We start from the raw sequence: 23273 nt of genomic DNA on the forward strand, positions 1-23273 counted from the left end.
CCGACGGCGCGTCTATCCCTTTCACGGTTCCCGATCCATGCCTATGGGACCCCCGCAGAGCTGGAGTGGACGGCAGCATCTACGGTTTTAGGGCGTACACCACGCTCTGTTGCTATCCTCGGCGCTGGTGCCCTGCCGGAGACCTGTATCTGGATTCAAGACTGGGCTCGGGCACGTGGCGAGCGTGTCCATGTTCATAATGTTGAGCTGGTGCCCTCGAGGCTCGAGTTGAGCCAGCGGGCGATGGCCACACTCGAGCTGGATTCTGAGGACACCACGTATGAGGTTGGTGATGCACGGGATGTACCCAGGGATCTACGTCGCTTTGATGCGGTGTATTTCAACGCCACCGTCGGCTCAACTGCCGAAGAGAAGGAGACAGTCTTGCTCGAGGTGGCAAGTCGCATGACCAGTGGTTCCATCATGGTGTCCAGAGGCTCTGCTTCATTGAAGTCACTTTTCTATCCAGTGAGTATCGACCCAGGCCAAAAGAAGCAACGAGGCATAGCACTAACCTTCGCAGCCAACGATAATGAACTCTCCCAAGTTGATGAAGAAGTTGATGCCTGTATTGACGTGTCACATGAACGGGGAGAAGGGCAGAAGCATCAATACGTCAATCATTGTATCTAGAGTCATCTGAGAGCTTTCCATTGCTAATCACTTGTGCTAAGTGCAGCAAACTCGTGCTTCATCTGCCCAAATTTAGAACAGAGCCCTTCTGAGTTTGAATCTAAGAAATCGCTGATTGTGAAGAATTGGAACCATGTCGTCTCATGTACAGCAAATCGTCACTGATTCGATGCCGGTTGGCTTCTCTGTTCCTTCCCCTCCATTCTGGCTCACAGCCACCTTGACCACCATCCAGTCGGTAAGAAACTTGCCCAAGCCGGCGCCAACAAAGATGGCAACGATGATGTAACCGTTGAAGGACATGACCAAGAGCATGACTATGTAGGCCACTGAAAAGGTGATGGCGTACATGAGCGATCTTATGGCCTGCTGCAACGGGCTGACACGAAGGCTGAGGATTCGGACAGTCGGGGAGCTTCTGCTCGAAGGGGGTAACAGTGATGGATTGGTGAGAGTAGCGGCCGTCACGCTTCGTTCCATCTGCGCAACAATTGAAGCATCGTACTCCTTGCATGCGCGCCGGCACAGCTCGAGAGTGACGGCCAGGAGGGCGACACCAATACTCGAGGCAACCATCATGCCTTCAGTCCGGATGTACCATGATTTAGCGAGGAAACCTATCGCAAGGGCGCCTTGTTAGCATCCTAGCTCAGAGCTAGATTTTAGTCTCGAGGGGCGTGGCATGACGACTTACACGATCCGACAGTGTTCCAATTCCAGATCATCTAAGACATAGTTAATCACCTGTAATCACTATTCCACGTACGAATACGCCGATACAACGAGAAAGACGCCGGGGTAACTCACCTCCATCTGGCACTGGAGATCAGTATCATCTGAATGCGATCCATGACTCATTATCGAGGGGTCACCGAAGTCGTAACGCGGATGGGAATTGTTATCGTTTGTAAAGCTCGAAGTCTGAAACGATCTTTTTTCTTGATCCTGTTGATATCGACGAGATATTGAGTTTCTATGTAGGCTGGCCTGCTGCTGGGATATTGTAGAGCCGGACCACCACGGTGACCACATGTGAGATTGGTCACTGATCAAGCGTCCGGGTCAATCTAACGAAATACCACACCGATGCTACAATCCTGCCCACCAATCCAGAAGACGCTGGCCAGGTCGCAGGGGTGTAACCCAAGAAAGTCTTCATGTCATTGAAGATCTTGCCTTTTGTGGCATATTCCGTGCCGAGAAATTGTGTCCCCCGCGAGGTGGTCTGCAGGGTGTTGTGAGACACCACCAACAAGCCAACCATAACCTTCTCAATTGTGCTCTGTGGCTTACGTCCTCGTGCTCGGGACCATGCGCGAACAGGGGAGTTTGCTCGCAAGTCTAGCTTACAGGGCATTCAGTGCCCGGCCCGTCATCCGTTGCCCAAGCACCACAGCTTGTTCACATCACCGCCAAGAGTTTCCGAATTCACACCCTGCGAAGCAATCTTTATGTTCGCGGTTGGAGGGTGGAGGGTGGAGAGCTTTTGTGCCTGTGTATTACCGAACTGATCACCAGGTTTCGGTGGAAATGTGTATGCTCGAGTCAGTGGCATCGCCGTAACCTACACTTGATACAAAGCATTTGCAGACCCTCCTCTGCTTCCCGTTGACGCTTTCCATCCTCCGTACACTGCTTAAATTTTCAGCAGCCTTGACCTTGTCTTCAAGAGTCCTGCAGCAGATAATTTCTTGGTCAAAGCGATTGTCCATTGCCCTGCGACGACCCAACGTCTTTCTTTCGGCAATACCCATCTAGATCGCCGGTCTCAAGTCTAGCTTGGCCTATCTTTTTATCACCATGGCCGACGGGGCGGAGGTCAAGACTTACAAAGTCTGGCACTATGGGTATCATCCGCGTACACTACCTTGTACTGCTGATCAGGCCAACTGCGATTATCTTGACGCCCTCTGGGAGGCCAACGACCTAGGCATGGTCTATTCCGGCATTCTCTGGCTTATTGCTGGCGCAGTCCTTCTGATCATTGCTGTGGGAAGACGCTCCCTTGTCTCACGTCGCACCAGACCCTTCGTCTTCACAGCTACGTCCAACAAAGCCGAAGGCGAGTCCGCCCCTCTCACAGGGACGCAGCTTCCGACCTCAACGTCGCCGGCACTCGTCTCTCGACCTCTCCGTGCCGCAGCTGCCACGGCTCGCTCTTACCTTCTCCCTGATTCAATTCGCTTCGTTTTTGGACGCACCACGAGACTACAAGTTCTTATCCTCACCATCCTGGTCGTTTACTTGACCATTTTCTCATTTGTGGGGATGACATACGCTCTCTGGATTTCCCCCGTCAAGGACTACCCTGATGTCTACAAGGAACAGAACACTGCTGGAATCTGGTCCAACCGCATTGGTATTCTTGCGTACGCTATCACGCCCTTTTCCGTACTCCTTGCCAGTAGGGAATCCATCCTATCGATTCTCACAGGCGTCCCATATCAGGCTTTCAACTTCCTGCACCGGTGGGTTGGCTACATCATCTTGCTCCAGAGCGTGCTCCACGCCATCGTGTGGTGCGTCATCTGCATCGGACTCTATGGCCCACAGCCAGAGTATGCAGTCAACTGGGTAACGAAGGAGTACATGGTGTATGGTCTTTGCGCCATGTTCCTGCTTCTACTCATGTGGTTTCTCAGCCTTGGTTTCATGATCCGCCTCACTGGGTTTGAGTTCTTCCGCAAAACGCACTATGTCCTGGCCATGGTATACATCGGCACTTGCTGGGGTCACTGGGAGTTTCTCGGCGACTGGATGCTGTGCGGGCTGTTGCTGTGGTTCTTCGACCGGCTGGCCAGACTCGTGCGCATGGCCCTTCTTCATCACCAATACGTCGGTGGCGATTGGGGCTTCCACCCGGCTCAAGCTCAGTTGACGCTGTTTCCAGACGCAGACCACGGCGATGTAGCGCGCCTGGACTTTACCTTCAGTCAGTCGCCTTGGCATGTCGGGCAACACTTTTATCTGTGCTTTCCCGACAGCAGCGTATGGCAGTCGCACCCTTTCACGCCGCTTTCTCTGCCTGTTCTGGGAAAGGAAGGCCTCGTCAAGCACTCTTACGTTTTCCGCGCAAAAGGCGGCGAGACGAAAAAGATTGCCGAGCTTGCGGCTCGTAGGCTTGCCGAGACGCAAAACGCAGGTTCTTTTCCGTGTCCTACCACGCCAGTAATCCTACAAGGGCCCTACGGCGAACAATCCACTCGCGGAATAGATAGAGGTGTCAATGTCCTGGCTATCGCAGGTGGTACAGGCATCACGTATGTGCTGCCGGTCATTCTTGAAACGCTCCAGTCCCAAGTCGACTCAGCGTTGACAAGCGGCCGCACTGATCGTGCAATTCAACTCATCTGGATGGTCCGCCACCGCGACGACGCTCGCTGGATAGAGTCTGAGCTTGAATGCATCAAGGCTTCGGCCGGGCAACACAATGTCCAAGTGACAATCTTCGTCACCCGCGAGCAGGAGGAATTTGGGAAGGCCAACAACACCAGTGCCGATGAGAAGCTCTCCAGCGATCAAAAAGCCCGCCAAGCAACGGATTCAAGCTCTTCTTCATCTTTTCCGGATACAAGCGGAACAACTCTCAGGGATATCATCACTTATAAAAATGCGGCGGGCTCAAATGACAGCGTTCGCCGGCATCCCGACGTCGGCACCCTCGTCCAAGACTTTGTGGGAGAGACAGTGCAGGGTCCTACGGTGGTCTTCGCGAGTGGACCAGGTGCTATGATTAGTGAGCTTCGCACATCTGTGGCCTCTTTGAATTCGGGGAAGCAGGTGTGGCGTGGAAACGAGCGTTGGGACGTCGAGCTGAGAGAAGATAATAGGTTGGATTGGTGAGACTGCCTGCAAGGAGAGTCCGTTCACAGATCATATCATGTCAGGAGAACCTCTCCGACAATTAATGCCACTCGCTCGCTGCACGAACTTCTCTCTCGGGGACTTTATGCTCAAGCACGTTGGATTATAGAAAGAGATCCGGTACTACGCCAGTGAGTGGCGTTGAGCATGGTTCGAGTTCAGGGCATTTACAGCGTACAGAGTGAGGTCACTCGTTTCCGGAGACCACCAAATGAACCAACACGGTAGTAACTGTTAAGACTGTGTTTTCCTTGAGTAGAAAGCGAGCTGAAGTGGGGGTAGAAGAATGGCCTCATTGTTCTCTGTGCTCGTCACAGCATGGCTTGGAAATCTAGCACATGCCACATATCACGCATATTCGGTGTCAAGCCTCTATCACATAAAATGACCAGGACAAAAACCTTCTCGAATGGCCGCTACTTTATGCACAGTCAATGATACTGCAGGAGTACTCCAATGTACCATTTCAAAACCCCCACAAACATGCGCAACCCCACCCTCCCCCGCGCATGTGTAAGCTCACGTCATGCAGAGAGGACACCCCGATGCTTCCTTACTCGTCAGCGACTGGATCAGGGAGACATCTCTTTTTGTGGGCGTTTCTATGAATTTCTTCTAGGAAAAACGTTCCTCTTGTCTACCAAAAAGAATCAGAACCAAAGTGTCGACTCCATATGTCGTATTAGAGATATGCCAGCAGCACGAGAAGCCAAGAGCGTTCGAGCCGCCCTTATTCAAGGGTCTAGTATGTTCTTTTCCTCCATGTGAATGCTTCGTCGTATATAAAGATCCATTGCTAAGCTATTATGTAGGGTCTGTCGAGTGTCAGTGGTGGCTCCGTGATGACGCTACCCAACACCACTTGAAGAGGGTTTATGTGAACCCGGTCGCTGCGCGAGACTCACGCCTGGAGACCGTTGCCTCCGACTCGAATCCAAATGTTAGCAGTTCTTTGATCATTGTTGAAGATCGAAGTAGCTTCTCGTATCGGGAACAGGCTGTTTTGACCGAGGAGAAATCAATCCTCCTGAAAGAAGCCTTCGACTATCTCTTCTCGGCAGCATGCTCCGGAACAGCCGCAACTGCTAATGCGGGCAAGTCCCGTGATGAAGGCCTCGTCTTACCTTCCTGCGTGTTTCTTCTTGCGGAACATGGAGGTTTCGCTGTCCGTTCCGACTTTCTGGTGTATCGACTGCTGGGATGTCCGCAAGTGGCGTCGTCATTCAGCTTTCTTTCTACGTCTACCAGAATCCTTTCATTCACAGGGTTCATCGACACGTGGAAAGATGTTACTAGAGCGCTGGAAATCGCAGTTGGCGTCGTTTTATTAAAGCCGGAGACTCTGGTGGCCTCAGGACTTCGCACGCCTGCGTGTGAACGCCTCGGTCTCAAAGAGTCCACGTCATCATTTGAATGGCAACTGGAGCAGCGACTATCCTTTCCATGGCTTCAGCCAACTGCTATTCGGCAATATCGAGTCTGCCTGGTTATTGGGCCCCAGATTGTCCAAAGTTGGCTATCAAGGTGGCAAGCTGCGGCAGCCCTCGGGGTCAAGCTCGTGATTATCACGAACGGCCACTGGTGGGCAGACGATCTGGTGGATACTTCACTTCAACATCTCAGGGAAGCTCTTGTCCTGGTCAATATGAGTACGAATAACGACGGAAATGGTTGCCTTCTTGGCGCGCGTATTGCCCAAGCTGTCAGATCATACCCAGAACCTATCGATGGGATATTCACCTCCTCCGACGATTACCTCGTCAGCGTGGCACAAGCAGCCGAGGCGCTGGGTCTCTACACTCCAGGTGTGAAGGCTTTCACTGTTTCCACGGACAAGTTCTACACTCGCATGTTTAGCGGTCAGGACATTGGCAGTACCTTCGCGGTCAAGTCCGTCAGCGAACTGGAGAGTCAAATCGGGACAGCGGGAGACATGGATGGGAAGCTGCAATACCCTGTTGTCTGCAAGCCGTCGATAGGCCGAGGCTCTGAAGGCGTATTCAGAGCCGATAATCCAGATGAGCTCCGGGACGCAGTGACGCGCATCTTGGCCATCCGAGATTGCCCCAATGGTGTAGTGGTCGAAGACTATGTCGAAGGGCCCGAAGTCGATGCAAATCTGGTGCTACGCGATGGTCGTCTCCTCTTCGCCGAGGTGGTTGACGACTTCCCTTGCTCAGCAGATACGTCGTCTAGCTCCCAAGGAGGCACCTTCAACGAGACGCAGACCCACACCCCGTCGGGCCTACCGAAGAACGAACAGGCCTTAGTGATCGAGGCAATGAAGCAGGCCGTTTTGCTTCAAGGCTTCAGATCGGGAGTTTTCCACTGCGAAGCAAGGGTGCGGAACTCCAGCATGGACTACGTCGTGGACCCGAAGGTGCCATTTCCGGTGCTCCAAATGCTTAAAACAAGTACAAAGGCCAACAAGGACGAGCCTTCGATATTTCTGCACGAGATCAATGCCAGGGCCCCCGGGATGGGCAGCTCAACCGCCAGTCTATTCTCCTCCGGTGTCGACTACTGGGCCCTTCAGGTTCTTTGTGCGGTTCGTGATTGGGGAAGATTCGAGGCACTTTCCATCCCGTTCAAGCACTCCCCAACAAATTTCGTCTCACTCGCCAATGTAGCTGTCGACGTGAGTTTAGCGCAAATGCGCGCACTCGACATCCCTGGATTTGCCTCCACTACAGGAAGCGAAGGGGGGCCCAAGCCCAACACCCGGATAGCGATCGATGGAGACGCATACCCAACTGGTGAGTTACGGCGCAGTCGCCCCGAAATCATGCAGCATGTGCCGTATCACGTCACCATAGCAAGGCCCAGCGATTGGTACGCAGGACAAAGGGGTAGCTGGCGATGGTTCACGACAGGGGTGGTCGTTTCGCCGCTTAGCAGGGAGCACGCCTTGACCATGGTGGACAGCTTTACTCGAAGTTATCAGGAGCTTCTGCACGAAGCGCCAAAGGGATCGTGAGCGCGCAGTATGTGAACACGAGTTATGTAGACGTAACAATAAGCTTATTCATTACCGCACTACGGGCCGCCATCCGCTGCTTCGGCTGTGTAAACGGCCCCCTGGTTTACTCCACCCCCGCGCTCGGTATGCTGCTGAGCTAGTTTGCGCTGGTTTTCCCGCACGGCACTGCAAGGTGATCATGCAGCACAGTAAGCCACAATGTCATCAGGTAAATAATGTGCAGATGGCAGACAACTACTGGCAGCCTCGAGCCCTGTCATGTGGTGCCTCGACCATGAAGTGCGCACATTGTAAGAGCGTATCGAGTCAGCTTGACACTCCCCTCCAGCCTACGTCTCCTGTTGCCACGTTCAGAGGTTAAGGGATGATGGATTTCATTTATCATACCCTTCTGATGGAGGTTCAATATGCCGCCAATGGATCTAAATTTCAGCCCAAGATTCTTACTCGCCGAGAGACAGCAAATGTGAAGCCCGGTTCGGCCGAATTTTGTTGTGACCAAGAGCGACTCAAGCGTCTGATACGTCGTCTACTGCTGCCATACGCGAATGCCAAGGCTCTTATTCCATGCGTGCATTAAAGAGCAGCAGATACTAGCAATAGAAGTACCAGTTCACAGCTTCAGTCCCTGAGCGAAATGCGCTGTTGCGTTGCAGATCTGTAAAGGTTCGGTGCCTTGTTGAGAACATCTTGCAACGGTCCCTCTTGCGCCAATGACGACGTCCGTGCCGCTGACCTCCTGAGAAGGCCGGCCTTTTAGGCAATTTGATCACCATCCGAGGTGCCATTATGGAAATTGCCTTTGACCGTCCCTCATAACTGGAGTATGCATGTGCACTTTCGTTGGGATTTCTTCCCTGTTCTTTTTTTGAGCCACCCTGAAGCATACGAATCACCAACGGCTTGGTACCTACGATACATAGCGATACTGTCTTTCCCCCAGGACCAGTGGCGGACAATCTTGCCGAGGCCTGACAGAAATGAGTTGGCATTTGGACACCTTTTGTCGCTTGGACCGTGTTCGCGAGCGAAATCGCATCGCCAAACGAAAGTCTCGTAAGTACCGTGGCGTGCGCAGCGACACATAACCACCTTCGAACCCATGGGCCGCGTTTCTAAAGCAGACAAGCTTAGGCGCCCGCCAAAAGCTGACCCAGCAGTCTGGTTCAGAGGGAAGAACGTGTACATGCTCTGCCGCGAGTGAAGAGCAATGCGCTGCTGCCGACGAAGATCATGGAAACAGCTTGCTCGGTAGTGAAAGCTCACCCACACCACAGAGCTCTTCGTCTTGGCAGGATTTCTCACTCCCGATTGCAAACGAACTTCCACAGTCCCCCTCAGGTTGGCATGAAGCTTTCAATAGCCCCATTGATCCAAGTTCAACTCTGAGGGACAGTTTGGTGACTGCGGCTGTCGGAATCCAGCCACCGTCCAAAGGACTTCACAACCATTCCGCTCAGAGCTACTATCCTACACCATCCTTTTCGGCAATACCCTCGCCCTATATAGCTCCATTAGAGTCGGTAGATTACTCTCATACGCCTTTTACGCATCACCAACCCACGTTGCCACCCTCTCGAGGGGGAACATGGCCTGAAAACTATCCCACGGTCTGCTTGACTGATGAATTCGTAGGTCCTCATCCCAGAGAGACTTGTCTTCCACACTTGGAGTTACATGTGCTAATATCGGTTGAGTAGTCTCGTGAACAATCTCACAACAACTGTTCAACGGAAGGGTACACCCAGGCGGCATCTCTTCAATGGAACGATATGCTCGTATGTCCATCTTTTGCCATGACTCACAATGGGCCCATCCACTCTAACAAGTCCTCAGTCAGAATCTGTCGATCCACCACAGTACGAGCTGCTGTCAGAATCCGCGAACCCTCGTCCTGGAGGAAACTTACTTCATATCGCCATTAAGAATGGGTCCGGGGGCATTGCCCACACTCTAGTTGTTGGTGGCGGAGCTGATGTTGATGCACGAGACGTTGCCAACGGCGATCGGCCCCTTCATTGCGCCGTTCGGGCTCGGTCTATCTCAATGTCACGCATGCTGTTGCATCATGGTGCCAGGCTGGACCTACGAAATGATGCAGGTCTGACCCCGCTAGATCTTGCTGTGAGGCTGCAGGAAGAAAAAATTGTAGAGCTGCTAATCGAAGGTGGCGCTCGAGTCTTGTGACTGTGAAGCGAGCGGTAAAAATCGACATGATTACAATTGAAACAAATTGATTTGGTGAACAATGAAATTTGAAGAGGCTGCGTTGAAATCAGAACAATCTAATGCCTTATAAGCTACCCAAAGGAGCACCGTCTTGCTTCGCCACAAGATGGGACGTCTGGCCCAGAGCCTGCTCAAAATCTCGGACGATATCACTAATGTGCTCAATGCCTAGAGATAGCCTCAACAAATCCTCGTAAACGCCCATGTTCTCCATCTCCTCCGGGCTGCATTGCTTGTGCGTTGTTGACCAGTGATGCCCAATGATGGTTTTTGCGTCGCCAACATTCGGTGTATTGGTAATTAGCTTGAACGCATCAATGAGGGCAAAACCTTCAGCTGCTCCGCCCTTGAGACCGAAGGTAAGCACTGAACCAAAGCCGTGACCTGGTGTAAAATACTTTTTCGCCAATGCATGATCCGGGTGATCTTCAAATCCCAGGTATCGAACCCAGGCCACTCGCGAGTGAGCACGCAGCCAGCGAGCAAGTTGATCAGCATTGTTTGTCTGCCTCTCGCACCTCAGCGGCAGGGTTTCGAGCCCGATGCAGAGCTGTTGGGCCGAGGGCGCGGCAAGACAGGCGCCTGTATCTCGCATGAAATCCCACTTTAGCATCTGCATGTAGGCTCGAGACCCGAGAGCAGTATAAAGATTGGTCCCGACAACCTTGTCAGAGCCGAACTCACGGCCGTGGAGTTGTGGAAAGCGGGCGACATTGGACTGCCAGTCCGACCGGCCTGTTTCGATGACGACGCCACCAAGAGTGGTGCCATGACCCCCTATCCACTTGGTGGCCGAGTGAATGATGATATCAGCGCCCCAACGGGCAGGCTGGCAGAAATAGCCTGCCGCCGTAAAAGTAGCATCGACAACGAGAGGAATCTGAGCCCCGTGAGCGATCTCGGCAAGAGGTTCTAGATCGGCAACTGAGAATTTCGGATTCCCTATGGTTTCGGTGAAGATGAACTTGGTTCGTTCGTCTAGAAGCGAGCGGACGCGCTCGAGATCGTTGGTGTTGCAGAACCGACTCTCGACCCCCATTTGTGCCATGATGAGCTTGAATTGATGAAAGGTTCCTCCATGTGTGAAATTGGATACAATTACGTTGTCTCCAACCCTTGCCAGAGACATGGCAACAGTCAAGGTGGCGGCTGCTCCCGACGCAAGCGACACAGCATCGACACCATCCTCGAGAGCGACCATGCGTCGTTCAAATGCATCGTTCGTTGGCTGCTCTTTGTAAGCGGGGAACGATATTGTGAGAAATGCATAGCATACGTTACCAAAGCGGCTATAGACCCAGCGCTGTACATCTGGGACAGCACTGAACGCATCGTCGGCAGCAGCTGAGCTGGGAAACTTGAAGGACGCCGAGTTGAACACTGGTACTGTACACTCTCCATGGCGGGGAGTTTTATCGAGCCCCGCATGGATGACCGCAGTATCATAGTGCAGATGCCATGTTGCGTCAGAAGAAGTGGAAGATTGATCCGTGTCAGACCCCCTTGAATCGACGTCGCCTTCGAGACGTGAGATCATATTTCCGAGCTTTTCCAAGTTTACGCAGACGAGGAGGGCCTATCGTTGGCGAGGCTGATACGGGTCGTGATGGTTCGGATGTTATGAGATCGCTGCAATACATTGATAAAGTACACGAAGAAGTAAGCGCATGCAGTTTGTGTTGCCTGTTGCCGGCAAAACTTCTAGGAAGCCAAACCTGCAACCCAGGCACACGATCTAGCTTTGACCATGGACCCTGTTCCATGTGACGAATTTAACCCTTTCGGGGAGATCAGTCGAAAGGAACCTGGGCGGCCTGCATTGGAGCACATATGAGAACAATATTCGCGTCAGCCGCTGACCTTGCATGGTGCGCAAAATCTGGGTGTTGTGACCCTGCATATCGTACATGCAGGCATGTCGATCACGGACTTTGGGGCACGGAGTTCATCGAAGCTGCCCAAAATAGCTGGTTCTCAATATTCGCCAAGGGAAGCTGTTATTGTGGCAATGAACCCCGGGCAGCTGCATCTCCATTTTTGAGCTTCCAATTCCCACGAATAATTTCCTTATGAGTCCTACATAGTTTAACGACATGAGCACCGTCCCTCAAGTTAGACATCGTAAATGGTGTGACGTGGGGGATGGTCATCTTGTCGGTCCTCAACCCACAGATTCAGCCCTCGATGAGGCAAAATAGTACACCAGAGTATTTTAACAAGTATAGAGTCCCCAGGGGTGACGTTGAATGCCAGGAATACCTTCTAGTCACGGCAGGAATCTAGATAGTCAAGATCATTGTTCGGTGATGCTGTTGTGCCTCAGAGTCTCTCGCCAGATGGTGACATGTGGCACCAATTGGGCCTACAACGCGGCACCAACAAGCAGATTTTGCGCCAGAACATGATTGAGATGACTGAAATTCCCAACCATCGTCAGCCATCAATCGCAGTACATCCCGCGCCACGACCCGACCAGGCCTTATGTCCGTCCGGCAATGGCTCGTCTTCACAGTACTTAGGGCTGTGCCAGCTGTGCTGCTGGCAGTCGTCTTGGCGCCCTGCGCCATCATCTTTTACAGACTGGCCCTGCACCCCCTCGCCCGTGTGCCGGGGCCCAAGCTCGCCGCGATCTCCAATGTGTGGCATGCTCTCCACGTTCGCGATGGGCGCATGTTCGTCCTAGGCAAGACGTTGCACAAGAAGTACGGCCCTGTTGTCCGCGTGGGGCCGAACGAAGTGTGGTTCGATAGCAAAGATGCGTTCAAGAGCATCTATCGTGAGTCGTCGGAATTGTCCCGATCTGATGGCGCCCATTGCTTACTTTTTACAAGGGGCCGGCAGTGGCTATGAGAAGTCCGAGTTCTACTGTGAGGCATTCATGGGCATTGACTGAGGTGTCGCCGACCTTTGCACCCTGGTACATGTAGGCTGACTGCGTGCAGTGGCTACTTTGCTGCAAAAGCCGACGATGGACTGGATGGGCAGATTGCACTTCCCCGACTCGCTGGACCTCTTGTCTGAACGAGACATATCACGATATCGCCTGCAGAGGCGTCTCATTGGTCCCATTTACCAGACGGCATCTCTCAAGCGACATGAGCCTGCCATTGACGCCGTGCTTGAGAAGATCGTCACCCAGATCCGGGGTCTCGACGGAGCCGAAGTTGATTTGAAGGAGTGGATGCACATCATTGCTGTCGAGTGTCTGGGCGCCATTGTGCTGGGCTGGTCTCCGGGCTATCTGAAGGACAAGACAGACTGGGGCTCCAGCAGCCATGGCTACTTGGGTTGGAGACGGAAGAGCGTCTTTGGACTCTTTCCGATGATTATCAAGGCCGAGATCATCTCGGGAGAGATCAGCTACGCGTTTGCTCGTCTCTGGGGGCTTACTCATAAGGCTGCCAAGACCTTGAAGCCCTTCTTCACGGTATAGTACCTCATCCGCAGGCATACGCCGGCAGCATCGCCTAACTGCTCGTAGGGTGTTTACCGTCAGTCGTCGCGACGCATCACAGCAGAGCTCGCCCCGAAGGCCGTCAAGCCTTCCAAGCTCGGCAAGACCAAGAAACCGGCTGCCTCTGACCGTCATGATCTCCTCAACGACTTGATCCAGCTTCACAAGGAGAAGCCCGAATTCAACGAGAGGTATCTGCGACGGATGGCCGTGACCAACTTTGGCGCCGGCCACGAGACCATGTGCTCCGCTCTTACCTCCATCATGGCCATGATCGGGTCGAACCCGTCTGTACAGGCCAAGGTCGCAGCCGAAGTGCGATCAGCCGAGAATTCCTCAAGCTTTGATCACGCGACTCACTTGCCGTACATGCAGGCAACAATCAAGGAAGCCCAGCGCCTGCATCCGGTCCTCGGTATGTCTCTTTCACGGACTGTGCCGGCCGAGGGCCTGCAGGCACACGGCCACCATTTCCCCGCCGGTACTATCGTCGGTTGTAATCCGGTATCGCTTCACAGAAACAGAGAAATATTCGGCGTCGATGCTGACTCGTTCAACCCAAGTCGATGGCTTGACACGAACGATGTTCGGACCATGGATCGATATAATCTGACCTGGGGCGGAGGGAACAGGACGTGTCCGGGACGGCACCTGGCGTATCTCGTCGTCTACAAGGTAATTCCAGCCTTGATGAGCGAGTTTGATGTTGAGGTCGCAATGCCGCCGGAGGAAGAGATTCGATATTACTTCATGGCTATGCTGACGGGCGTCAAAGTGCGCTTCCGACCCAAGGCGGGTCTCGACGAGGCACAGGTGACAACGGGCGGCCTGATGTGAGCTGAGCCATGGCAATGCAATTCAATGCAATTTCAATGCATTGAATGAGATATTCTTCACAATGATTACACTGCTACTGTAGTGGCCCATGTTTGGTGTAGAAGCAACTTTTACCTGGTCATAAGCGTCCTTGAGATGATGAAGTCAAGACAGAAGAGTACTACGTGAAGTGAATTTTCCATAGAGACGTCTGGGCCCTGCTATCGACTGCGTTGGTCCTTGCTCTGTAGAGGCAGGCAGGCATCCGCAGGATCTTTGATGACACTGACCCCAAAGCGTTCTTGCCTTTTTACTCAACCTCGAACCATTGCGATCTGCACGGAAAACACCAACGCCATATCTCGACACTGCCAACGACCAAACCCAACAGATAGTCTGCAAGACTCATAGTTGGTCCGCCATTCGAGAAAGAAAATAAGCTCTGAACCGTGCGAAGGTATAGCGATGAAGATCCCGAATCCCCTCTGGCTTGTCGGCCTCCTAGCTCTCGGCCTAGGAGTCCTGCTTGCGAGCGCCGGTAGCGTCAGTCGGGATCTCGTCCATCGGCAGCTCTACTCCGAGGGTGGCCAGTATCGCGGTCCAAAGGATGAGGCCGGCATCGGCCAGGGCGACCGCTTCAATGACGGCAAAGACGTCCCCTACGGCGCCGGGGTCAAAGGTCGCAGCGAAAACGCCTCCTTCCACACTTTCAAGACGATCCTCGGCCACAGGGAGATCGAATCTGCCATGAAAGCCCTGAAGAACGAATACGGCATCATGCTCGCCCACCCGCCCGAGAAGTCGTTCGAGGACCGCGAAACCACCATCGGCATGCTTCCCTGTGATGGCACCCCGCTCGGCATCACCGGCAACAGTTGCGGCATGCCCTCGACCTACAGCGCCTACTTGACCGGCTCTATCCACGGCCGCGAGCGTGGCACCTCGGATGCCATCATCTATTTCCTTTCCGACCTCTTGTACGCTCGCAAGCACGACACGGGTCTCGACTACGGCAATAATGTCAAGTTCACGAATACCGAAGTCCATCGTGCTCTTTCCGTCGGCATCGTGTTCTACCCCATGGTCAACGTTGATGGCGTCATGTGGGACCAGGACATGGACGACTGTTGGCGTCGCAACCGCAACACCGACAGCTCAAATGGCGAGGGAGAGAACAAGCAGGTTCCCAACGGGCTGTGGAACACGACGGTCGGCGTCGATATCAATCGCAACTTTGACTTTGCCTTTGACTACTTCCGCATCCTCAACTCGACCTTTGGTTATATCGGTAATTCGGCATCTCCCAGCAGCGAATTCTTCCAGGGTAAACACGCATTTTCAGAGAGCGAAAGTCGCAATGCGGCCTGGGTCTTTGAGGCGTTCCCCAATGTCAGCTGGTTCATGGACGTTCGTACATTTGGTCGGCACATCTTCCATCCCTGGGGCCTCGATCTGAACCATGTGAGCAAGCCGGAGCAGAACTGGCAGAATGAGGAGTATGACGGCAAACGCGGCGACACGTGGGACAGCGAGTACGGCGAGTACATGGATCGTGCCGACAACGACCTACACAGCTCGGTTGCTGAGAGCATTGCTAATGCCATGGATGGCGTGGCCGACATGACGCACACCTTTGGAGAGTCGGCCTACTTGTATCCGCAGACAGGCGGAATCATGGACTGGGCTTATGCGCGTCACATTGTCGATAGCAACAAGACCAAGGTCATGAGCTTCACCATGGAGATGGGCGATGTGGAGAGCGAGGCCATGGACAACCTTGGCGAGATATGTCCATTTTATCCGACCGTCGGAGCTTTCAACATTGCTCTCCGCGAGGCAGCTGTTGGATTAATGACGTTCCTGCTCGCGGTCGCGGAGAATACTCGTTGAGGGAGAAAACGTGTTGATTACTGTGGAAGATAGCAATGGTTGTAGATGGTCAGACAATACATGGTCAGACAATGCGTCGGGATTGTCAAGCATGTGTCAGAACAGGTACCAAGGGTGAAGAGACCATGGTGGTTGATGATCATGCTCCTCGCTTGACCCAAGAACCAAGATTGTGCTTATGTCATCACCGGCAGCCGGACATTTATGTCGCCGAGCCCCGCGGCTGATACCCCACATTGTGACATCCCACCTTTGTGCTACAACTCCATCCAAATTGCCACGACCCTATCGCCTATCACATCGCCAGTCGCCTGTCGCCCTGTTGCCCACCCGCCTGTCGCAACCACGTGCTCAGGACCATCGCAAACCCCCTCCAAGCGGCCACGGCCCCTACGATCCAGTCGGCTTAACAGCCGCGACCCGACAAGATGGTTCTTCAAGATCTCGGACGCCGTATCAACACGGCCGTCTCGGACCTGACGAGGGCACCGAATCTCGACGAAAAGGTACGCCTCCATCTGCACCATCATCTTTGCGACAGCCATATCAATTCCAAAAGACCATTAAAAAGAGGTGACGTGCGGCCAATGCTAACGAGGTATCCTAACAGGCCTTCGACGGCATGCTGAAAGAGATCTGCGCCGCCCTCCTCGAAGCCGACGTTAACGTGCGCCTCGTTGGCCAACTCCGCAAATCTATAAAATCGACCGTCAACTTCAAAGACCTGCCGCCCGCCGTCAATAAGAAGCGCCTCATCCAGAAAACAGTCTTTGATGAGCTCGTCAAGCTCGTCGATCCCCATGCCGAACCGTTCAAGCCCAAGAAGGGCAAGGCCAACGTCATCATGTTCGTCGGTCTTCAGGGTGCCGGAAAGACGACAACGTGCACAAAGCTCGCCCGACACTACCAGGCCCGCGGCCTCAAGGCCTGTCTCGTGTGCGCCGACACGTTCCGAGCCGGCGCCTTCGACCAGCTGAAGCAGAACGCCACCAAGGCCAAGATCCCCTACTACGGCTCCCTCACCGAGACGGACCCGGCCGTCGTCGCCCGCGAGGGTGTCGACAAGTTCAAGAAGGAGCGCTTCGAGGTCATCATTGTCGACACGTCCGGCCGCCACAGGCAGGAGGAGAACCTGTTCCAGGAAATGGTGGACATCCAGGCGGCGATCAAACCCGACGAGACCATCATGGTGCTCGACGCCTCCATCGGCCAGCAGGCCGAGTCGCAGGCCAAGGCGTTCAAGGAGGCGGCCGACTTTGGCGCCATCATCATCACCAAGACGGACGGCCACGCCCACGGCGGCGGTGCCATCTCGGCCGTCGCCGCGACGCACACGCCCATCGTCTTCATCGGCACGGGCGAGCACATGCTCGATTTTGAGCGCTTCGCCCCGCAGCAGTTTGTCCAGAAGCTGCTCGGCATGGGCGACATGGCCTCGCTCGTCGAGCACGTGCAGTCGCTCAAGCTCGACCAGAAGGACACGATGAAGCACATCACCGAGGGCATCTTCACCGTCCGCGACCTGCGCGATCAGCTGTCCAACATCATGAAGATGGGCCCCCTGTCCAAGATGGCCGGCATGATTCCCGGTATGAGCGGCATGATGCAGGGCATGGACGACGAGGAGGGCTCCCTCAAGCTGAAGCGCATGATCTACATCTGCGACTCCATGACGGACAAGGAGCTCGACTCGGACGGCAAAATGTTCACCGAGCAGCCTACACGCATGACCCGCGTCGCCCGCGGCTCCGGCACTTCGGTCCGCGAGGTCGAGGACCTCCTCACGCAGCAGCGCATGATGGCCGGCATGGCCAAGAAGATGGGCGGCAACATGAAGAATATGCAGCGCGCGCAGCAGGCCATGGGCGGCGGCAACAAGGCCCAGCAGCTCGCCGCCATGCAGAAGCGCATGCAGAGCATGGGCGGCGGCGGAGGTGGCATGCCCGGCATGGGCGGCATGCCCGACATGGGCAGCCTCATGAAGATGCTGGGCGGCGGCGGCGGCATGCCCGGTGGTGGCGGCATGCCTGATATGCAGGCCATGATGAAGCAGATGGGCATGGGCGGCGGCATGCCAGGGATGCCCGGTGCTGGACGGGGAAGGAGGTAGACCTTGCCTCATGTGAAGAAGGAGGGCATGCTAAGAGGGTCGGTGGGTGGACGGACAAACTACGATGATTCTGATTCCCAGTCACGAGCAGGCAGCACAATAGGGAGGGGGCGTTTGGTCTTGCATAGGAATCGATTTCCATGAACCATTGAATGCAGCAGTGACACTACGGTTCGCGTGAGGTGTACGTATCAAAACGTCTTCATTATCCTAATGAGAATTATTTGAGCTGGTGGCTCTCCAAGGCCTCTAGGCCGATACAAACTTGGTCAGTAAGCAAGTAAGAGAAAACATGTCCCCCGAATCTCAGCGTTCAACGGGTATATCTCCAACATTTCCTGGCTCTCGAACTCCCTTGGGGGTTGGACGGCCCTTTCCACCCCACACAACACTCGGGTATCTTCTCTCTCTCTCTCTCTCTCTCTCTCTCTCATTAACACTCACCATCATTAAAACCCCCTCAAACCTTCTGCTCGACCGTGGCTCCATCATGCTGCGTAGAGCCAGAGACGTCGCTCGTAGCCCTGTGCGGCCCGGATCGAGACTGAGACCGCGACCTGCGCCCCTGGGTGTTTGACCGCGAGAAGCTCGCCCACTCCTTGAAGCTGCTCATCGTCATGGTGCGGCGCATACCCGCACCGGTGCTCTCCTCGCCTTGGTTGAACGAGCCGCGCACGACGGCGCCGCTCTCGAGCAGGCCAAAGGTCCGCTTGACAAACTTCCACGCCTCAATGCCAAAGACGAAGAGAATCGTAAAGGCGACGGCGACGCCCCACTCCCACGTGATGCCCGTGTGCTTGAACAGGTTGTGGTTGACGTAGGGGATGTAGACGACGGGGAAGACGGAGATGCCGCCGATGATGACGGCCCAGAAGAGGAACCTGTTGCTCCAGAGATCCTTGAACAGGGGGAAGCGGCTCTCGTCGTCGGGGTTGAGGCGGAACATGGAGCGACGCAGGCTCTTGAACTCCCAGGCAGAAAGAAGAATCATCCAGGTAAGCTCGGCAAAGACACATGCGCGGGCGCGGAAGACGGGGATGCACTCGTCGGAGAAGGACTTGTTGCACTCGGCGCCGAGGTTGCCGTCGTTGGCGCCCCAGATGACAATGCAGAAGCTGACCATGGTGAGGGCGCCCATGATGACGCCGTAGACGAGCATGTCGATCATGATTTGGTTGGTGAAGACGCCGCGCTTCTTGTCGTGAGGGGGTCGGCGCATGACGTCCGGGGCGGCAGCCTCACGGCCGAGACCGAAGGCTGGGAATGACGAGGTGACCATGTTGATCCAAAGAATCTCGAGAGGCGAAACAGGGAAAACAGCCAGGTTCTGGGCGTCGCGGAAACCAAGTCCAGCAACAAGCAGAATGACTTCACCGACGTTGGACGTCAGCAGGTGAAGGATAAACTTCTGGATATTGTCGAACATGCGACGTCCCTGACGGATCGCGGACACAATGGAGTTGAACTTGTCGTCGGTCAGGACAATCTTGGACGCGCCCTTGGCGACGTCGGATCCAGATCCCATGGCGATACCGACGTCGGCGCTTGACAGCGAGGGCGCATCGTTGACACCGTCACCGGTCATCGCCATGAAGGCGTTGCGGCGACGAAGGGCATGGATCATCCTAGTCTTGGTCTCGGGGGCGCATCGCGCAATGACCAGTGGAAGCTCTTCGAGCGCGTCCTGCTCCTGGTCGGTCATTCGGTCAAAGTCGGTGGCCTTCATGACAGCGTGACGTGCGACGTTTTCGGGCAAGATACCCATGTTCTTGGGAATGATGCCGACTTCCTTTGCAATAGCCTTGGCAGTCTCGGGATGGTCGCCAGTCAGCATGTGGACGCGGATACCGGCGGTCGAGCACTCGGAGATGGAGTCCTTGGTCTCGCGACGGGGCGGGTCGTAGATACCAGCCAGGCCGAGAAGCGTCAGGTCATCTTCAATCTCGTTCCTCATGGCCTCCTCGGCACCCGCCTCGGCTTTGCCGTGGATGTGAGGCATTTCAAACCTGCCGTCCCACTCCTTGAAGCCGATTGCGAGCACACGCTGGCCCTGCGAGGCGAGATGGTTCATTTGGCCAAGTACCTCTTCTTTCAGCTCGTCAGTCATGACTTGCTTGGAATCGCCGTAACCAATGTGGCTGCAGAGGTCGAGGACACGCTCGACTGCGCCCTTGGTGAAGACGAGGCTGTTGTCGGTGGACAGAAGCTGGGGCGATCCGTCCTGCGGGGCATCATAGACCACGGACATGCGCTTGATGGAGCTGTCAAAGGGGAATTCGCCGAGTTGCTTCCAGCCCCCGGCCTCAAGACCCTTCTTGCCGAGCTTGAATCGGTGGGCGAAGACTTGAAGAGCGATCTCAGTCGGCTCGCCTGTGGTCTGCCACTTGTTCTCATCTTCGTCGAAACGGACAGTGGCCAGGTTGCAGAGGGCGGAAGAAAGGAGGAACGCCTTGAGAGCATCATTCATTTCAGCCGGCACCTCGGGCTCCTTGGGCTTGGAAGGCTTCTCTCGGGTCTCGGGAACATCAAAGGTGAGAGCACCGGCGGACCTCTCTTGGTCGTAGTCCTTGCGAGGTTGAGCCTCCTCTTCTTTCCGTGACGCCGTGTACGTGACACGACCGACGGTGGGGTCGTTGGGGTTTTGCGAGTCGTGTACGGTGTAGGTGTGCGAGGTAGGGAGCCAGGCCTTGCGGACAATCATGGCGCCCTGAGTCAAAGTGCCGGTCTTGTCGGAGCAAATGTTGGTGACGCCGCCAAGAGCTTCGAGGGCAGAGAGGTCGCGGACGACGACGTTGGCCTTGCGCATGACAGTGACTGCAACAACCATGGTGATGGTGAGAACACTGGTACATGTTAGTTTTCATGTTTTCAGACCGAATGGAGGAAGGGGAGGGGTCCTTACGCTACAAGTGACTCTGGAATGATGGCAATGCCGAGTGACACGGCATAGATGATGACCTCGCCAGACAAATCAAATTTGTGAGCGCCAAAGACGATCATGGCGAGAATGATAGCACAGCCAAAGAGGAAGTAGGCCAACACTGCAAGCTTGCGCTGGAGAGGGGTTCCCTCGGTCAATCCAAGGAACTTGCCCACAGCGTCGTAGGTGCGCTTGGAGCCGCCGACGAAGGGGGCCTTGGCGCCGTACTTCTTCGCGTTCATCGAGCGGCCGGGCTTGCGCTTCTTCTTGGTGGTCGAGGCGGCAATCTCACCGACAGCAGTCTTCATGCCAGTGAAAACAGCAATACCGCGGCCGCGACCCTTCTTCACAATGGTGGTGGCATAGGCCATGTTGATGCGGTCTCCGACCACGAGGTCCTGAGGACTGGTGGCCACCGTGTCGGTGCCGGGAATGACGAGGTCGGCATCGATGCTCTTGTCGACTGGCAGGGATTCTCCCGTGAGGGACTGCTCGTCACATGACAAGTTCATGGCTTCGTAGATGCGAAGATCGGCGGGGATGGTGTCGCCCATCTTGAGAAGGATGATATCACCTGGCACGACGTCGGGGCTAGAGCGCGTGCTGTCAGTCGGCCGTCCGAGAGCCAACGGCAAGGGGCTACTTACTTGGAGATGACCTGAGTCTTGCCCTCTCGCAAAACCATGGCCGAAGGAGAAGAGAGGGCTCGGAGGGCATCCATGCGCTGTTCGGCACGGTACTCTTGATAGAAACCAATTGTGACATTGGCGAAGATGACAAAGGCAAGGACACCGCCCTCAATGTAGTCATTGATGGCGAACGAGAGGATCATGGCGAAGACGAGAACCTAGAGATTTTAGAGGCTGAAGCTGGAAAGAGGTTCCAGAGCGGCAACATACCAGGACCATGGCGTTGAATAGCTGCTTGCTAAGGATGGTGTACCAAGGAATCGCCTTGGCCACCTCGAATTCGTTCTTGGGATACTTCTGCTGCGCCTCGGCGACCTGCTGGCTGGTGAGGCCCTTGTTGAGGTCGGTGCCGAGGGCACGAGCAGCCTCCTCTGCTGTCAGCAGGAAGGGGTGCTTGGAATAATCACCCGACATGTTGGCGAATGACTGTTGATGGCCTAGTCCGAAGCCTGTCCATTCACGAAGAGACCAAAGGTCAGGGATGTTGGACTAGAAAGAGGGTTCGTCTCAGGGGTTGGTAATGACGGTTGAGGTCTGAGTGGGCGTAATGGTGGCCCTTGGGGTATCTGGGTTGGTGTAGATGTTGAGGCGGTTTAGGCTTGAGGGGTTGTTGTTGAACCCGATGGATGACGAGTAGGTACCTACTCGGAAGATGGATGATGGTACTTCGCAAAAGGTATCTTGTCCTTGGGTTTGGACGAGAAAGATGGAGATCCGAAGTCAAAAAGCCACCGTGAAGTGGGAAACGTGACTTCTTTATACTTCGGAAGGAGGTCCCTTTGATTTTGGCTTTGCAAGAAGGCGTGAACCACATGGCCGGGTGAACCCCCCAGGCACCAGGGGGCGTATCTGCCGTTTGCCTTCGAGTGAACCCACCCCGGACGCGGGGCTGCGCGAGGACAAGAGCCGCTGATGCATGGCATCGCTCGTAGCGTCACTCGTAAGACAGCCAAGACAATCCGAGAGGGCATCCATCAGGTCGAGGAAACAGTCGAGGAAACAGGCTGGTTCTGCCAAGATAGACCTCACGCCGCTTGGCGACGTCTGTGCTTCCACCACCCATGAGCCTCCGCCCACTGGTTTAGTGGCATGGTGTGCAAAACCCGGAGAAGTGGAGCCTCGTGGTGTGATGGGTAAAGGGGTGTCAAATCTGCCTATTGGTCAATTGCCCACTTCGGATGGTTGCGGTCTTCTCTTGGCGTGACGCCAGAACTTGCCAAGACGTACTGTCTTGGGGGAGCACGACTCAACACGCTCCGAGGTGTGTTCCGCTGTCTGTTTTGCATGGCCTGCATGGTTTCTGTCAGGCTGGGGGGTAGAGCGGCGAACCGATGAGACTCTCGTAGGCAGTGTTTGGGATGTCGTGAATGCGCACGATGTCGACTACATGTAGCTTCAGTTGACACCCGGAGGTCTCCAGCATCCGAAGAGAATGGGGGGTGCTATTACAGTGGACCCCACGGCGCCGTGCCTTCCTGAACTCCTGAACATCTTCCGACTCGGGCCACCAACCTCAACAAGATCACGCCTTGCCGCATCCGTACAGCCTCCCCATTGGCCCATTTGTCGGCTTAGGCCCTGCACCCAGTTCGGTGAGCCCGTGATAAGCCTCCAGCATGCGTACTGCTGTGAGTCACGTGGCACCGCATCTGACCAGACCGGACCCTTCTTGCCATGGTCGGGGTGGA

At 54.9% G+C, this 23273-nt stretch overlaps 9 protein-coding genes across 9 annotated transcripts; 6 read left to right on the forward strand and 3 right to left on the reverse strand.

Annotated features, from left to right (window-relative positions):
* Positions 1 to 194: 194 nt before the first annotated feature.
* On the reverse strand, positions 195 to 1446 carry VDAG_09293 (high affinity copper transporter; the record flags this gene model as incomplete). The annotated part of the gene is made up of 6 exons (XM_009655595.1): positions 195 to 265; positions 516 to 566; positions 665 to 695; positions 847 to 1250; positions 1328 to 1358; positions 1441 to 1446. 6 exons carry the CDS (start codon positions 1444 to 1446, stop codon positions 195 to 197), a joined length of 594 nt encoding a protein of 197 aa, XP_009653890.1.
* Positions 1447 to 2295: 849 nt separating this feature from the next.
* Positions 2296 to 4476, forward strand: VDAG_09294 (ferric reductase transmembrane component 5; the record flags this gene model as incomplete). Its single annotated transcript, XM_009655596.1, has 1 exon — positions 2296 to 4476. The coding sequence occupies exon 1, from the start codon at positions 2434 to 2436 to the stop codon at positions 4474 to 4476; it is 2043 nt and encodes a 680-aa protein (XP_009653891.1). The 5' UTR covers positions 2296 to 2433.
* Positions 4477 to 6142: 1666 nt separating this feature from the next.
* On the forward strand, positions 6143 to 7474 carry VDAG_09295 (uncharacterized protein; the record flags this gene model as incomplete). The annotated part of the gene is made up of 1 exon (XM_009655597.1): positions 6143 to 7474. The coding sequence occupies one exon, from the start codon at positions 6143 to 6145 to the stop codon at positions 7472 to 7474; it is 1332 nt and encodes a 443-aa protein (XP_009653892.1).
* Positions 7475 to 9283: 1809 nt separating this feature from the next.
* VDAG_09296 (uncharacterized protein) lies at positions 9284 to 9664 on the forward strand (the record flags this gene model as incomplete). Its single annotated transcript, XM_009655598.1, has 1 exon — positions 9284 to 9664. One exon carries the CDS (start codon positions 9284 to 9286, stop codon positions 9662 to 9664), a length of 381 nt encoding a protein of 126 aa, XP_009653893.1.
* A 106-nt stretch (positions 9665 to 9770) lies between these two features.
* On the reverse strand, positions 9771 to 11302 carry VDAG_09297 (O-acetylhomoserine (thiol)-lyase; the record flags this gene model as incomplete). Its single annotated transcript, XM_009655599.1, has 2 exons — positions 10983 to 11302; positions 9771 to 10934 (listed from the first exon to the last, which is right to left on the reverse strand). The coding sequence occupies exon 2, from the start codon at positions 10905 to 10907 to the stop codon at positions 9771 to 9773; it is 1137 nt and encodes a 378-aa protein (XP_009653894.1). The 5' UTR covers positions 10908 to 10934; positions 10983 to 11302.
* Positions 11303 to 12187: 885 nt separating this feature from the next.
* VDAG_09298 (cytochrome P450 76C2) lies at positions 12188 to 13997 on the forward strand (the record flags this gene model as incomplete). The annotated part of the gene is made up of 4 exons (XM_009655600.1): positions 12188 to 12482; positions 12538 to 12573; positions 12649 to 13133; positions 13188 to 13997. The coding sequence occupies 4 exons, from the start codon at positions 12188 to 12190 to the stop codon at positions 13995 to 13997; spliced, it is 1626 nt and encodes a 541-aa protein (XP_009653895.1).
* A 444-nt stretch (positions 13998 to 14441) lies between these two features.
* On the forward strand, positions 14442 to 15866 carry VDAG_09299 (carboxypeptidase A; the record flags this gene model as incomplete). Its single annotated transcript, XM_009655601.1, has 1 exon — positions 14442 to 15866. One exon carries the CDS (start codon positions 14442 to 14444, stop codon positions 15864 to 15866), a length of 1425 nt encoding a protein of 474 aa, XP_009653896.1.
* A 428-nt stretch (positions 15867 to 16294) lies between these two features.
* VDAG_09300 (srp54-like protein) lies at positions 16295 to 17976 on the forward strand (the record flags this gene model as incomplete). Its single annotated transcript, XM_009655602.1, has 2 exons — positions 16295 to 16372; positions 16477 to 17976. 2 exons carry the CDS (start codon positions 16295 to 16297, stop codon positions 17974 to 17976), a joined length of 1578 nt encoding a protein of 525 aa, XP_009653897.1.
* Positions 17977 to 18436: 460 nt separating this feature from the next.
* Positions 18437 to 21999, reverse strand: VDAG_09301 (calcium-transporting ATPase; the record flags this gene model as incomplete). The annotated part of the gene is made up of 4 exons (XM_009655603.1): positions 18437 to 20819; positions 20879 to 21487; positions 21544 to 21743; positions 21796 to 21999. 4 exons carry the CDS (start codon positions 21997 to 21999, stop codon positions 18437 to 18439), a joined length of 3396 nt encoding a protein of 1131 aa, XP_009653898.1.
* Positions 22000 to 23273: the final 1274 nt, after the last annotated feature.

The sequence above is a fragment of the Verticillium dahliae genome, genomic scaffold, assembly GCF_000150675.1.
Source record: "Verticillium dahliae VdLs.17 supercont1.25 genomic scaffold, whole genome shotgun sequence".
NCBI classification, from domain to species: domain Eukaryota; kingdom Fungi; phylum Ascomycota; class Sordariomycetes; order Glomerellales; family Plectosphaerellaceae; genus Verticillium; species Verticillium dahliae.